This window comes from Bombus vancouverensis, chromosome 1 (genome assembly GCF_051014615.1).
Source record: "Bombus vancouverensis nearcticus chromosome 1, iyBomVanc1_principal, whole genome shotgun sequence".
In the NCBI taxonomy this organism is placed as follows: domain Eukaryota; kingdom Metazoa; phylum Arthropoda; class Insecta; order Hymenoptera; family Apidae; genus Bombus; species Bombus vancouverensis.
Window position 1 is genome coordinate 21,320,839 of NC_134911.1, and position 16,573 is coordinate 21,337,411.

General features: G+C 45.4%; 1 protein-coding gene and 1 long non-coding RNA gene across 15 annotated transcripts in view; one reads left to right on the forward strand and one right to left on the reverse strand.

Moving 5' to 3' along the window:
- The window catches only part of Rdl (Resistant to dieldrin), a 97,488-nt gene extending 91,579 nt beyond the window's left edge, over nucleotides 1-5,909 (reverse strand). For all 14 annotated transcript variants that reach the window (XM_033337920.2, XM_033337913.2, XM_033337918.2 and 11 more), the window contains exon 1: nucleotides 5,630-5,909. In XM_033337920.2, the coding sequence (XP_033193811.1) occupies nucleotides 5,630-5,724 (95 nt within the window). In that variant the 5' untranslated portion in view covers nucleotides 5,725-5,909. The remainder of the gene's footprint in view (nucleotides 1-5,629) is intronic.
- The window catches only part of LOC117158722 (uncharacterized), a 167,055-nt gene that overhangs the window by 91,654 nt on the left and 58,828 nt on the right, over nucleotides 1-16,573 (forward strand). The gene's annotated exons all lie outside the window — the stretch shown is intronic.

The following is a 16,573-nucleotide window of genomic DNA, read 5'->3' on the forward strand; positions in this document are numbered from 1 at the left end:
ACCGCGTTTTAAATGTTTTAAAAGCGACAGCTATTGGTCGATCTACATGACGCGGCCGTGTTATCCCACGTGAATTATCAAATTTGCGCGGATTTCCCGAGAGTTGCAATATCGCAATCGAATCGTATCCATTAGTGTCGTTGATAATTAACAGCAGCCCACTGATTTTCAGTTGTTGGCTAGAGACTGCATACGCTCGAAAATACCCTGCGTACTGCTTCGATTTCTGTTTGCCATTGTTTTATTGCCACGCGTAATTATGCGAATTTTTAATCAACGGTTTGACAATGCCTGCTCTCTTTATTTTTCATCTTTATTTTTACTGCGTCGTGTACGTTTCGAGAGCTTTAAAAACACAACTCGCTACTTTTCCTCGTCTTTGTTTAAGCGAAGATACCTTACGCTCGCTAAACATTTTCTTTGTGAATGTCGACTAGTAAATTTACTCCTCGTAAATTGCTACGTATAATTGTTTGAACTCGCGAATAATTATCCGTACTTCTAATTACATCTTGATGTACATAGCTAAGCAGCTGCTCAAAAGGCGTGAGAGAGAACTCGAACCGTTAAACTTACCTATACTGTTTCTCAACATTCTTAACACCGTGCTAATTGTCGTTATTTTATGATGAAAAGATACCATTAATTCAAAGAATATCGTAGAATATAATTGACAACAAGAACAATAATGCAATACCTGAACGATATCATTAAGCTGTACATATGATATATCCGATATTCTTAAACAAATTTTGTACAGTTTTTCTTTTTTCAATGAATATTTTCATTTATGTATACGTTTTGTATATTATTATGAAGTTTGGCATTGTCTTTTCTTTTCTACGATTCTTATAAACGTTACGTATATCGTCTAGTGCTTAGTGAAAAATAAATTCCCGTATTTCACACGTTGCAACTTAATACATTTATCTCACAGCTGAATAAATGACAAACTCCGCAATTACTGCATTCGAGCGTAAAAATACTCGACAAAACAAAATGCCATAGATAATCCAAAATTTCGAGGAAAATCTTAATAAATGATATTTCTAACGCTATTACTCTTTTACGACTTGAATTTGTAGGGCTGATCAGTGTGGCTTCTGAACAGTTTAAAGTTAGAAAAGAAATAAGAGAAATGTCTATATCTACTATCTAACGAAACTGTAAAAAAAGTATTTCAAAGAATGTCTTTAGCAAATAGCTTAAGCAATTCACAAGTACGTGGTTCGCCGAGTCCAGGAAGTATCGCAGAATTACAAAGTCGAGGCTTGCGAGGCTTCGCGCAGAGGCCGGGCTTGGGAACCCGCGCCACGAAATTGGGATTTCTTTTCAGGAGTTATGCTCTTCAACCGTCATTCATTGTGTCTACCAAAAAAAAAAAGGGAAGAAAAAAAAGAGGGGAACAGAGATAAAAAAGGAGGGAAAAAGGGAGGAAAAGTGGAAGGAGAGAAAAAAAAACGCGAGGCAGCTGTGTAACTATATAGAAGCACAGGGGGAGAAAGGAGAATCAGTTTCGTCGGATCGTCGTCGCAAAGTGCGCGCGTTTTACGCTTCCGCGAAAAGTGGGTCAGACCAAGCCGAATGACTTGGCACGTTTTCTCTCGTTTCCGTGGTAGACGATTCTGCCGGCTTTCACGGCAAAAACACGACCATTCGCGACCGCACGAGTATCCGTAGCGTTTTCAATTCCTGTTAGTCCTGCAGCACGCGCCCTTCCGCCCACGAGATTCGCTTTCACGGAACCGTCCAGGGGAAAGATGACGCGCCGCGGTTAACGACATCGTCATTATACGTCGCGAGCGGTGCTCCAAGATCACAGACCTTCTGATCTTTCTTCGACACTTCTCTTCTCTGGAGTCCCGCTTTGTCGCGACCATTCGGAGCAACCGTGGTCTTTACGGATGCTAGCTCGTTTCACGAGAATCTTTCGTTTTTTCGAGCGTTCAATTTAACCATCGTTTATATTCTTCCTCTCACTGTTCCATCGATTTTTACACAATTTTTTAAATTAAAGCAACGTTACAGGATTTATATACGTCTAGACGTATGTATATTTCATGATCATACATTTTTGACACGAGTATAATACAGTAGATTTCGTTCAGATGAAAAGAAGACGCGAAGGAAAACGCTGAAAACAGCGACCTCAAATGTCAAAGAGGAAAAGGAGCGAAAGATAGAGATAGATAGATAGATAGATAGATAGAGGAAGAGAGAGAAAGAGACTGAGAAAGGGAGGGAGAAAACGAACGTCCGCTTAGCCCGAAGCCCCGTGCCGCTCGAAGAAACGTTGTTTCATATTCCTTGTGTACGTGGAACCCATTTCAGACCCGTTTCAATCATGAAATCGGGGACGTACTACTCGACTGTGGAAGAACGGTGGCTGTCCGCCCTTATAGATCTACGACCGGCATACTCACGAAGCCCGGCTTGGACCATGAAAGAGAAGAAGAAAACGTCAATGAAGATGGTGGCAAGAGTACGATTCCGGGTCGAGCTTGGTCCGGGTGACCGAAAAAAGGGAGAATAAGACACGGGGGCGTGAGCTGTAGCCGGATAAAAATAGAATCATCGATGTGGAGGAAACGAAGCAAGGAAGATAGAAAGAAAAGAAACGTTCTCCTCGATAAGAAAAAGAGGGTTGATATGTGTCGGTGGACCAGGAATCGGTTGGCGGTGGGTCGAAGAGAGTGGTGGTAACGACAGCGGTGCGAGAGGGTGGCAACGTAGGAGGATTTGGAGCTCTGCCACGTCGGGAGCACCCTCTTGCTCGAGAGCTCTACTGCGATCACCGATACCACACTACAGAACGTCCGCGGTTGGTACTCTTAGGGGTTTGGAGGAGGCTACAGAGAGGCACGGCCCTCGAGGAGAAAACAGGTGGAACGACCCGAGCTGTGAGCTTGCTGGAAGAGCGTAAATATTGATAATCCCTTCGACTATACCTAACTACCCTCTTCCCATCCTCTTCCTGGATTAGATCGTAGTCTCGGCCAAAATTGTTGCGAGCGGCCTACGGACCGCCTTCCTCGCTAAGGTTAATATCGTTGCGGATTGAACGAGGATTTTGTTGATACGATTTTCTGTAAACAGTTCGATGCGCTACGTATACACGATGGAAATAGGATTGCAACGTAATTAGATGAGCGCCGTTTCGTTGGATAAAGCCATGTCTTTCCCTTCGAGGCTTTAGTTTTCTTCCTGAGAAATTTCGACGTTTCTTTAAAGGGTATCGTTTCCTATCTGTCCGACCTTTTTCCGTTCTGTAATTTTTCTCTCTGACGTAATGTTTGTATTACGGATCCTTTGGAATCAATTCCGGAATCGGATAAAGCCTCGTAAATCAAAAATTATACTAAGTATTAGATAACGTTTGCGCTTGAACGTTAACTCGCTCCTTTGTAATGCGTATTATATAACTAGAATCCTTGATTCAGTGTTACTGTTCATAGCAGCGTTCGTTCTTTATCGGTAGTGTTACTGTTATTCTACGGTAAAATTAATTTGCCTCTTCCATCAAACGACATCGAGTCGATTAATCACATCTTTTTTATTCTCTTTTATCTCTTGAGATTTCAGACTTATAACCTACATTCTCTATTCGTAACAACAATTTATGAACAATACCTCTCACCGAGGAAAATTGAGAAAAAAGTGACCTCGCTGTAAAACCGCGTCACTATCGATGATGGTGCATTTTGAAAACTATCTCTATTATTGTAATCGATTAAACTGTCACTGGAGCGGCGGTTGATAAGTAAACGTGTTAAACATTGTCGGAAAATAGCGCTCGATATCAGGCGCTCGGGTTACAGAAACGTTTGCGGATTACACATATACGAGGCAACTGGATCGCGCGTTAATGCGAGAAGGGATGAGCCGGTACAACTAATTTCAGCTTCGCCATTGTTCTCACGGTGCTGCTGTCACTCTCGAGACACTGGCTGTGTACCGACTAAACCTTCCTGCGTCGCACACACACGATCGTGTATTTATTAACCAAATGTATATTCCATTCGGTTATTAAACGTTATAAAGCCAGCATGTTTGCCTTTACGAGACCTTTGATCCTATACAATCCCCTCTCTCGTTCCCTTTCTAGCGTTACACCGTACAAATTTAGCAATTTTGTTTCCGATATTATCAGTTTCTGATAATTATCAAGTAACAAATTCTTTAGTCGTGTGTTTGTGATTTGTAAAATTGCTTTGTTTGGTTTTTTATGAATTGAGAGTCGTGATAGAATCGTTCAAGTAGTATAGGCAAATAAATGTCGAGTCAGAGAGAGGCACAGAAAGTCGAAAGATGAACTTTAGGAAAGATACATAGGAGATAAACGATCGGGAGAAATTTTTCGCGTTGAAACAGAGGAGGCACGTTTAAGACGGAGAACTAAACGTAGCCTAATTAGAGAGCAGCTGCTACGATCGGACGACGCAATAATTGCTCGACGAATGAATTTTTGAACGTAACAGCGAACGCGTCGCGACTATTAAAGCGCGAGACGACGACAAGGCGTCTTGAAGTCACGAGGGGTGGCGTCATTGTGATCATTGAAAGAGCGTGTGCGCCCGGCTGGTGTGTCGTATGTCTGGGCATGCAACGTAGCCTGCATGTTTCCGCTCATTTACATGCAATCACGAACGTACATCCAGACACCGGAGAAGGCTGTACACTGTACAATCTCGCAGCTCCGTATTGTCGACGGTACCGTGTCAAAGATAGATGTTTCGCGTATACACGCTTGCACGTGGACTTGAAATCGTATGTAGAATCAGATGGTCGAAAATGCGATCGCAACGTAACGCGCGCGTAACTCAAACGAGGTGATTGTTTTTCTCGCCCTTCTATCGTGCCCATTATAGCCGTTTATCGACCAATTTCGCGTGCCTCGATGGGTGTGCATGCACGGCTCACCGCAGGCGAAACACGTAATCGAGATATAGGATTATGGATCATTAATTAAATCCTTGCACCTAGCTCGCGCCGTAGAATCAGCTGCAAGTCTATCGATTGCCAGCGTGTGGTATTCTAGGCACATTAGGCTTCGTCGATTAACTTCGACTCGGCGTCCGTTCGAGGTCACGACAAGAGAGAGAATTATTCTCGGAGAGTTTGTCGGAGACTCGAGTTCGTGAGTTCGCCTAATGTGAGCGCGTGACTGTCTCACCGCGGAGGTGGGTGTACATCAACTTCGAGCGGAACACAGCGTAAAGTTCAAAGAGACCTTCGCATACACGCGGCAAGTCCGCCAACAGTTTCAGCGTCTATCGATTTAGACGTGCTCGGCTACGTTTCTACCCTCGCAAATTACGCGTCTTTACTTTTGGTGGCCTGACATCACGTCCGGGTTTTCAGATTACGCACGGATACCGGTGCATTTACCGATCTTACGCGATTACACGTTCTATTTGGCTGCCTCGTTCGAGCAGCGAGACGCGTCGCTGTTAGAAATAGAATCACGTTGGATGGTAAGACCATCTGATCGACTAGAATCTTTCTTTCTTAGGCGATTCGACGATTACTTACTTCGCGATCGCGTCGTTTGCGATAACATCGGATTAACCTCGAAGGAAACGGAAACATCGAGCGAGGAGTAAAAAGACAGGGAAGAAACTGTACTTACGCGGCTTGCGCGAACGGAGCACGATGCGTGGCGGGCAGCAACGCGACCGTGGCCGCGAGGAGGGCGAAGCTCCAGGAGGCGGCGTGGAAGGACATCGTATTATCCGTGGAACAAGACGGGATGTCCACGTTCCAGGAGAAGCACGGCGCGTTGCCGTTCACGATGACGACGAGGACAACGACAAGGACGTCGACGAGGACGTCAGCGGATGTCCTGAGGCGTTGTTACCTGGCGCGTTGACCCGGCGCCTCTCTGCGTGCCGTCCGCGTCTCACCCTCCCTCCTTCCTCCTCCTCCCACCCTACCTCCCACCCACCCGCCCCGCCCTCCTACCTCCGTCTTGCTCTCTCCGTCCGCTTTTCGCTCTCTCCGTTTTCCTCGTACTTTTTCCTCTTTATTCACGGTTCAGCCTGGTCTGCTTAGTAAAGTCAGCTACTACTTGAATTTCACCCAGATGTCTTGGCTTCACTGACACTCGCGTTAGACGTTTCCTCGGAAACACTGTGTATCGCAGCTCGAAATCCAATCACCTCACACGATCTCTTGCTCGCGACCGAGCCTCGAGAGACCGGTGCTCCTCGAGCTCTCGCGCGGAGAGTAGTAGTCTCTCTCCTCTTTGTCACTCGCCACTAGATCACAACGAGATCTTTCCTTTCCTACTTTCTCCAACGTATATAACAACTTTCCTCTCTCTTTTTCTTTCCCTCGATCTGTATCGTTCTCTTTTCGTTTCGAAGCTTCGCAGACTACGTGCGATTATCGTGTACCCGTGTCACACCAGCGTTCGTTATCTTTGTGGCTCACTGATTTAACGCATACATAGTCCCTGGGTCGATTTCCACGATATTATTAACACGCCTTCTATTTCCAACCCTGCGACGCAGGTTTCACGAGCACGATGCTTTCCTCTGTTCACTAAATCGCGCGATGCTCCGGCGCGAGCTTTCCTTCCAAACGCACTGCTTTTTACTTCCGCGAGCGTTCTCTCCTTTGACGGCTGACACCTTCTGGTTCAATTTTGTCGGCGAGACGAGACGAGCCTCTCGTTCCTCCGTTTTCGTTCACCTGGGGAAGAAGGACGAGGACCAACGTTATCTGGGGAACAGGGAACGATCAAGGGGCTTGTGTGGTGGAGGAGGGAGATAGCGGCGAGATCCTCTTCGAAGAGAACCCTCTCTTCCGTTCTTTTCGTCCTACAAGCACGGAGCCGCCTGATCGTAGAAGATGTCCTGCCGCAGGCTCCGCTTCCTAGGGATCCTTCCTTCCACGATGGACATTCTTCTCTCTTCTCCACTCTCCTCGCTCTCGTTCGCTCTCGCACTCTCGCTCGCTCGCTCGCTCTCGCACTCTCTCTCGCTCTTCTCACGGGGACACTCGGTCAGCACCCGCGCTACACCGCTACGCGCTCGGGAGTGGCGGCTCTCGCGTCTAGCCCGGCCGTACCAGCGCGCAAGCGCTCTTCCTTCCTCTCTTCCTGCCTGCTTCCCTGCCTATCTCTGCCTGACTGCCTGTTTCGCCTGCCTGCTTGCTTGCTTTGCCTACCTGCTTTGCCTGTCAGCCTGCCTTACCTGCCTGCCTGCTTGTTCCCCTGCTTACCTTGCCTTGCTCTTTCGTCCCTGATTAGTCCTCCCGTATCTGGCTGCTTCGAAACCACCAAGGATGCTTTTCACCTCCGTCGACTACTTTCCTGACTGTCTATTTCACTTCAAGCTTCTTTCCTGCGAGCGTATTTTCCTCTCGTTGGAATTTACCCGTGGTTTTCTTTGATTCGCTGTTTCAAGGCTTCGTAATGGACGACAACGAGAATAATTCTTTATTTCCTTTCGTTTCCTTTCGTCCCCCTCGATTCGTGTTCTTTCTTTCCTCGGTTGTCGAGAATCGGACGTTTAGCCCGCGGTCTTGAACTACTGACTCCATTCTATACAGTTTCGCTCGCTTTCGAGATTCGTGGAATGTTTTAGTTATACCGGTTCCTACGCGATAAATGTTTACTTTGTCGTTCTTTTTCCAGGGCATGGAAAATTTTGATTCTTTCGATACAAACCGAAATTATCCGCTCTCATAAATTAGTCGTCCCTTTTGCGCCTGGCCAGATCAAGACACTTACCGATTATTCTTTCTTGTAATTTCCTATTTCACCTGAATTTATGGATTCTTAACCACTTGTGTCAACGATATGGAAAGATAAGAAACATTCTTCTTCCAATTGTATCTAAAATTTACGTCTATTATATATACCAGCATTTGAGAATCTTTCGTTCCAACAAAGGAAGTTGTTCCGTGTTTAATTTTGAACTTTGCATATCTGCCGGTTGCCTGTACAGAGAACGTGGCTGGCCGAGGTTCATTCAGCGCGTGTATCGCTAAACACCGGTTTACGTCACAAAGACGAAATACACAGGCCGACAAAAGGGAAAGAACGTATGTACATATGCACGTGCACACGTTCGCGTAAGAAAATCCGCGCCTCTCTTGCGTGCTGGCTAGTGAAGCAGAGTAATTGGAATCGTCGCAGGCCGACCAGATGCACATTCTTTCCGACCGCGTGATTCTGAATCGAAAGCACTCTTTTTCCTTCTTTCTATGCTTGCGGGACAAACATTGAATACGCAGTGCAAACGCGCGTCTGCGCGTGCACACCTGCGTACTCAAACCGACCACGCAAACCGTCAGGTATCCCGTTCGAAACCTTTCGATGCAATTGCTCGTGAAAGCCCGTCTTTGTGGATGCCCGATTCGTCGAAAGCTTTTTCCTCTTTTTCAATTTTTCTTCCTCTATCTTTTTCCCCATTTTTTATTTTATTTCCTATATCGAGATATACGCACAATGTGCGTTCTTCGTGGCATTTCTTTATCGATGGTCTCTGACCCTGTCTCGATTATCGAATAGCGCCGAGTTGCTAATTTTTGTTTGTTCCCCCAATCGAAGGTTTAAAAGCGCAGCTTTTTTTCGAATATATTTTTCGATTTCAAAAGGATATCGTTGGTGTAGCTCTGGTTTTGTTCCTTGCGTACAATAGAATGGCGAGGATAAAACGAGGGAGTATACGGGGGCAAGTTTTATTGGCCTCTTTCTACCGCAGAGCGTGCTACTGCTGAAAACGGGATGCGACACACGATGCTGCCTTAAGATTTCGTATAGGAATGTCTGAATACACCGCGAACGCGTGGCCTGTAACGTAGTCTGAATTTTAGGGTGATGTTAGTACGGCATTGGTTTTCGATGTCTCGTGCCCGGTATACACAGTTCATAAAAATGTAGAAATAAGGGCGCGGAAATCTTGTCGCGACGAAACACGTGACTTTCGAAATCTAAAGAGTTACGATCGATTTCTTCCTACAAGATTAACTCATCGTTTTCGTCGTTTTCCATTTACTTTTTTATTCCCAAGTTATATCAATTTTGTAACCACAATAAACAAAAATTTGAATAAAACGAGAGATTCGTTTTCGACGTTACATGTTCCAAAAAAAAAAAGGAAAAAAGTGAAAAAACAAAGATTCTCCGCATATTAAATTATTCGATCCATCAAAATTGTATTTTATTTTCCATTACATCGTGTCACGGAGCGTAAGGTAGCATCAAATGAGTCGTCTACTATGGCCATGAAAGTAAACGAACCACCACCAAGCGTAGTTAGCAATCTATCAGGTTAAGCACATCTATATGTATGTAGGAGCCTCGACAGAGAGCGTTCGAGCTTTGAGGGACACTTTTCCGTGCTTGCCATTGATTACAAAGGAGGATGCCAGCATACACGATAACGACATACACGATGTGGACACCGAAACAAGAATTTCAGTTGCGATTTTAACAGGAAGGGTGCTTGGTATCGGTAGTGTTCGCGAATTAACCGAGCGCAAGGTTTCGCCCGGTGCATTCGCACGGCTGAATGTGCAGGAAGTGAGCCGCGAATGAGAGAGAGGTCAGAGGGCGAGCGTTGGTTGTCCGAACGAGGACAGAGACAGAGACAGAGTCGATATTACGGTTCTCGAACTATTGCTCGCGCAAAAGTTCGTTCGACGGTTTAACGGTGGCATTTCGCGGTAACTCGAGAACCCATTGTCGAATCTTCGTTGCATATCGACGGGATCGATCCCTGCCGCGATCCTCGAAACTGGAATACCTTTTCAAGGGCTCTTCCTCTATCCTTCTTTGTATTCGTCTCTCTGTTTCCATCGGTCTGGTTACCTCTTTCTGTTACTTTCGCGCGTTTAATGAATTCGGTCAGTGAAACTTTGGCGAACCGTTGGTCAATTTTTACTCGAAAGCCGGTATTGTTACGAACACACAGACAAAACTGACGAAATATCATGCGAAGCACCACACGTGTTGCGTTACAAATATTGCGTTTGACACGCGTGTAATCGAGTTTTCCATTCGATCGAATCACGCCGGGAGCAAGCGGTCATTTCGAAACCGATACCGTGGGATGTTCCGGTGAAACGAATCGGTCAAGAGGTTGATCAACGGGTTGAATAGAGAACGAGAGAATATTCGAAAGTATCTTTGGGTGGTCTCGAACGATCGTCGACCTTCTCCGGTGTATATTGGCCACGGCGAGTTATTACGAGTCGGCGGCGATTTTATTTCGCATGGATGCGAGTTCGCGGATCTGAAAAGCTTCTATCACGAGTCGCTTGAACCGCTTAATACGTACAAAGAATATTTTTCCCCTGCATCAGCCGCCTCTCTTGCTCACATTTCTGTACGTCATCGATATGGTCGGTCGTTGTCTGCTCCGAGTCACTCGGTTAGCCACGCTATTTTGATATTTTCTAAGAAGCGCTCGGTCTAATTTCAGCCACCTGATTCAACGTTCTTTCCCACCCCTTTCGCTAGCCGCCGTCTCACTGCCACCGTTCGCCGTTCACTGAAGTCTACTTTAATTTCCTTCAACGTTTTGTTTCTCTTTCATAAACGCGGATTATAGCAGGGGAAACGCTTTTGTATCTCGTCGTGCTCGCGTCTCGGTACATATTTACCCGTGGCGGGTCGACTCGGAATATAATTGCGATCGTCGTGAAGGAGAAGCTTTGGCAGAAACTTGGAGCGTGTAAGGGTAGAGAAGAAAAAGATGAAGGAGGTGGAGGGTACGGATGTTGGGAGGGTAGAGAGGCAAACGACGAGGAAAAGAAGAAGGAAGAAAAGGAGCTTGCAGAGCGGCAGTCGAATTTCCGGGGATGAAAATAATCCTCGAGTGTCCCGGCGGGGTCTCGGTAAATTCCTCGATTCATCGAATTCGTAGGACTCGCCTTCCTCACCCCCGTCCGATCGGATCTTTCTTTCGTGGCAGCTTCGTTTCCGGGTGTACATTTAAAACTCGATAGAATTGAGGAAAAAAGAAAAGAAGGAGGAGGAAAAAGAAGTAGAAGAAAGGGAAGAAGAGAGAGATTTCGTTCGACGTTGGTTAAGATTCTTCCTCTATTTGATCTCACGAGTAGAGAGAAGGGGATGGAAGGAAGCGGAAAAAGGACGAAACGGCGCGGTTCTCTGCACGGAAGGATTCCGACCAGCGTCTGTCGTCGAACGATAGAAAAATATTTGAGGACGGCGTCGAGAGGACGCGGCTCGATAAATTTCTTTATTCCAGCAGTTTGGAAAATTGGATTTTATTCGAAATAAAGATCCGCTCCGGTGCTTATCGGGGCCGGACGGATAGAAACGGTATCGAAATGTAAAGCTCCAGAGACACGCGATCGATCACCCCTCTTCCCCGCGCTCTACATTCTCATTCGGACACGTTTGACAGGAGCGTCTGCTCCTGTCGGCCGACAGGCCACGTCCACCACGTTATTTCCTTCTTAACGCGTCCACGGGGATGCCAGCTAATTAAAAGGTAGAACAGCAGCCTCTATCCGCGTTAATAACCGTATCTAGCGTGTACGTCGCGCAACCTCCAGCGCGTTCCATTTAAAATTGAACCTGTACAGCGAACCTCACGGACCAACTGTGTCGAGGCTTAACGCGACGCGTGTTCGTCGCGAACACGTGTATACGAAATATCTCTTCTTTTCCTTTTTTCTTTTCTTTACGATCTTCACGCGCAGCGTGTATACACACGCGTCTATATATGCGTCTCTCTGTTTAAAGGTATAGAAAGCGTGGTCGAGAAGATGCTCGTTAACTGCGGAAAATTGATTTGATGGGAGAAAATTACCGAAAGAAAGCCAGAATCGAGCGTGGACGCGCGGTTGTTTTAATTAAGGACGCGGCGTTTCGTGGCGAGACGCCTCATTGTGGAGTCATTCGACGCGATCGTACTGCTGTAGGCGGGCCGAGCTGATACTGTCTTCGTCGTTGACCTCGTTGTCTCGGCCGATTACCTTAATCGCAGACAAAAATTATGGACAAAGATTTCTAATTAGCGGTGCGCACTGCGCGACGTCGTTCCTTTTGTCGACCAGTGCTCGTAACAAGCGGGACGGAATGAAACACGAAGTATCAAATATAAAATACCGCCTCTAATTAAGAGACTAACGTTTAATTAAAAGAAGAGAGGCTGCTGCGTCTTAGACGATCGTGCATCTCGAGTAAATTGGAGGTAGTCACGACGAGTCGTGAAACTCGTACACGTTCTTTGTTCGCGTACAACATTGACGTTACCATCGCGATTCTAAAGTTAATCGGCTTTTAAGCCATTCCAGTGGATTTATCTTTTTACATATTTTTCACCAATTTGTTTTCCGACATAACGTTCTATTCGATCATCAGGAGGATTCCGCCGCGATCAAAGGCACCTCTTTAATCAGTCTCCGATTCTCCTTCTGCCAGAAACGCGTAGCTCGTCAAAAGAAATATTTGAAAGGTCCATAAACTTGGCACAGGGCAGTTCTTCCGAGACACTCCCATCGACATTCTGGAAAGGGTTTCAACCGTCGAGTCTGACCAATCGACACGCGGCACCCCAGCTTCGATAGCGTTTCCATGTAGAGTCAGGCTTGGAGCGCGATCCCTTGTTCGTCAGATTTTCGTCAATCGCCAATAGCCGCGCTACCTGACGAATAATCCACCGAGAGCTTCCCATTTGCTCACCTGCCCGCATCCGTAACACGCGTCTCTGTCCACATTCGTGTACGCACACGTGCACGAACGCCAGCGTGCGGATCTGGACCAACGTATATTGTACTTATACTTATTTAAATATATTTCTATTACACGTTCACTCACGCGTTGTTCTAGCGGATAACCTCAACACGGTCCAAGCTGCTTATAGAGCAACTAAAATTTTTTTGTTAGTGTTAGTGTTAGTGCTTAGTGCTTAGTGCTTAGTGCTTAGTGCTTAGTGCTTAGTGCTTAGTGCTTAGTGCTTAGTGCTTAGTGCTTAGTGCTTAGTGCTTAGTGCTTAGTGCTTAGTGCTTAGTGCTTAGTGCTTAGTGCTTAGTGCTTAGTGCTTAGTGCTTAGTGCTTAGTGCTTAGTGCTTAGTGCTTAGTGCTTAGTGCTTAGTGCTTAGTGCTTAGTGCTTAGTGCTTAGTGCTTAGTGCTTAGTGCTTAGTGCTTAGTGCTTAGTGCTTAGTGCTTAGTGCTTAGTGTTAGCGTTAGTGCTTAGTGCTTAGTGTTAGCGTTAGTGTTAGTGTTAGTACTTAGTACCTAGTGCTTTAGTACTTCAGTGCGTTAGTGCTTTAGTGCTATAGTACTTATCACCTTGGTACTTTAGTACTTTAGTACTTTAGTACCTTAGTACTTTGGTACTTAGTACTTGGTACTTAGTACTAAGTACTAAGTAGTAAGTAAGTAGTATTACTAAGTACTAAGCACTAAGCACTAAGAAAAGCCTAAAGATCAGGGCAAAATTATTTTCGATCTAGAAACGATCGAGTTGACGTGTTCGTCAATACGGACGTGTATATTGTACGTGTCATTGTACTTGAGGTGGCGGGTGCACGAAAGCGCGGAACATGTTCTTTCCTCGAACCTTCGTCTTACACTCGCACTCGTGAATTCCGCTTCGGCATTCATCACAAAGCGACACGTGCAAGTACTACTTTCACGCCCTTTCTGTCTTTTCCTCTACCGGTTTGTTTGTTTCTCTATTTGCCTGTCTGCTTCTCCGATTTCCACCCCTGTCTTTCGTATCTACGTTGTCGAGCTGAGATTTCCACGCGTCACCAGCAAACGCGTGTAATTTTGCGAGTTATAAACGCGTCGAGTTTGTCTTTCAGCGTTTTACGGTGAATCTACGCGCTTTGCTTCCTTTCGTTTTACCTACTTGTGTTTCCTACGGTTTCGTTTTTATCGATTATTTAATTGTAATCGACTATGATTTATGTCGGTAGAGCATGGCTAAGGTGAATGCTTCGCACGATGTATTTCTTGGATATTTTCATAGTAGAGGATAAGGGAACTTACGCAAGCGTCGGTTTACGTTGCCTGTGCATACTCGAAAACAGAATAATTTTGCTTACTCTCGATACGTATCTCCTGACCGGCGCATTTGTCTTCTAACAATGTTATTTATACATACGGAGTGTGATTTCATTCGCGATCTGGAACAACTCGCGACATTACGACTGGATCTATCTTTTCGTACTTGTACATGTGTAAAAAGTACGTGTTTCGATGTAATCGTATCGCGGGTTGTTATACCGAGAAACGTTTCAAGGCACATTAAGCAGTGTTCGATATTTATCTCTGTTTCGTGTTAATATCAACGAAACGTCACGTTCGCTCATTTTGGTTACGATAATATTCATATGTCCGTGCATTTGCCGGTGGCATAAATTAAACTTTCGTCACACGTCCAAAATTGTCACGAGGTTAACGACAGAACCGAAATAAATTGCCACATATTAAGAGCATTTGCCTCTAGCCCTGGCCTTAGGGTATCGAGGATAGAGAGAAAAAGGGAGAGAAAGCGCGCGCGAGAGAGAGAGAGAATCCCTCGTAAGTAGCATAGGTCAGTGGTCAGGCTCACGCGTTATTTTCATCCCCCCTAATGGCCCAGCTGGGGTACAGTTGTTTCGATTATAACCACGTCGTTCCAACCGTCACTCTGAAACACAAACACAACCTCGGAATTCTCACGAAATAATTAATTCGTGGCCAGAATGTTTCGTTTACTTTTATCTTTTATATCGTCCGCTAGTTTCTCAGAACTCGAAACGTTGGCTTATTTGGGGCATAATCTATACTTTTGTTTGAAAAATACGATGACGAAATAAATAGCATGCCGAGGATATCTTTGGTCTCCTAGACCACATATTTTGTTCAAAGAGAATTAACACGCTTTACGATCGTTTTTAAATTTTACAATACTATTGATTTTATATTCATTATCGTTGCTTTGAAATATTCATGCAAAAATTTGTTACCAGCGTAGGCCACCCTTTGAAAAATTCAGTAACGTAAATAACTCGATGAAAATAGAAAGTGAAATTGGAGTTACAGGAACAATGAAACGTGTTAGCAGAACATTGCGCCTATAATAGCATTTACATACGAATTAATTAAGTTCAAGTATATTAAATTTCCCATGGTTTAATAGTACGTTCACGTAACTATAAAATGTCACATTATACTAAATGAAATGCATGGAATTTCATTGGAAAATAAAACTACGTGGCACATTTGTAGCCGCTGTAAATGTTTCTTAATAATTATCTCCCTCATTCTCGCCCTAGAAAGTGAAATACCCCCGAAGCAAAAAACAACGCCTCTCGTATTTCTTGCCACGATTGCTCCTCCTTCAACCTGAGCCCCTTAAATCACCGAACACCATCCGGCACACCGCGTACACACGTTCGTCCCAAATCATCCGTGCGCCTCCCAAACAAACCGAATTACTAAATCAAATTAACGCGACCGATCGAACGTATCAGTAAACCCTCTGGATTTGGCCAACCGTCCTTCTCTCCCTGCAAACCCCAGCCTCGAGATCTACGATCCAGCCTCTCGTCCAAGCAAACCGCCCCTTTCGTATTAGCGACGTTTTGGCGAATGTGCGTGACCGGGCGTGAACGGTACGTACATATGCACGCAGAATTCCTGGCCCTGGTCGAATTTCTCTGATGACGTTATCATTATAGCCGGTAGCGTGGCCGTTATTAACGGAGCGGCAGCCGACGCGGAGGAACGACGCGGACGGGGGGCGCTTGCGCGAGAGATCAAAACCAGCGGGTTCTCTGTCGCCTGGGATGATGGCTCGTGGCCCGTCTATTGATCTTGGCCAACGTTGCGCGCCGGAACGAGGCGCGCTCTCTCCTCGTCGCCGTACACGCCAGCGTTGCTCGCCTCGTCCCGCCTCGGCTAGACTCCGCTCGCTGCTCTCTACGGACCGCACCGGCCCGAAATGATACACCGACCACGGAGACTAAGTTGAATTGCCCGTACGCGGAAGTCTTCTCGCTGGACGATGCGTTCTTCGCTAATATACTCCTCTTGCAGCTTGATTATAGCACGTTCCGAAGAATAGGAATCAGAGCAAACAAATACGTACACCATGTCGACCATAAGTACACATTGAGATATCTATGGATATTTGGCATAAATTCGCCGCTATACATTGCTTTCTTCAATTTTCATTCTCTCGTTATTTTATTAGAAATCAGTTGTTTCACTCGAAACACGTGTGTCCTATAACGTATAATATGAAGCAAAGTGAAACTTTGTTAGAGTTTTCCAGTAAATCTAACCGGTAGATGTCGTGATACTTAAAGCCGGCAGTGTATATAGATTCTCACGAGTATACGTATTTCGGTCTGCAGATATTTCATTCTTCGCAACACACATCCATCGTAATGGTGGCCTGATGCTTCATCATCCCCTTGGGTTTGCTTCCTTTCTTTCCTCTTCGTTTTGTTCTGAGTGCTTTAAGAAAGATGCGAGCTTAAGAGAAGCAAAGAAGGACTTAGTTGTTTTATTGTTAGTACAATAGATTGAAGTGTATTTTCGAACGAGATTAAGTCTTTGAGTTTTTCATGGGATTGATACCATTCCTCCTGTAT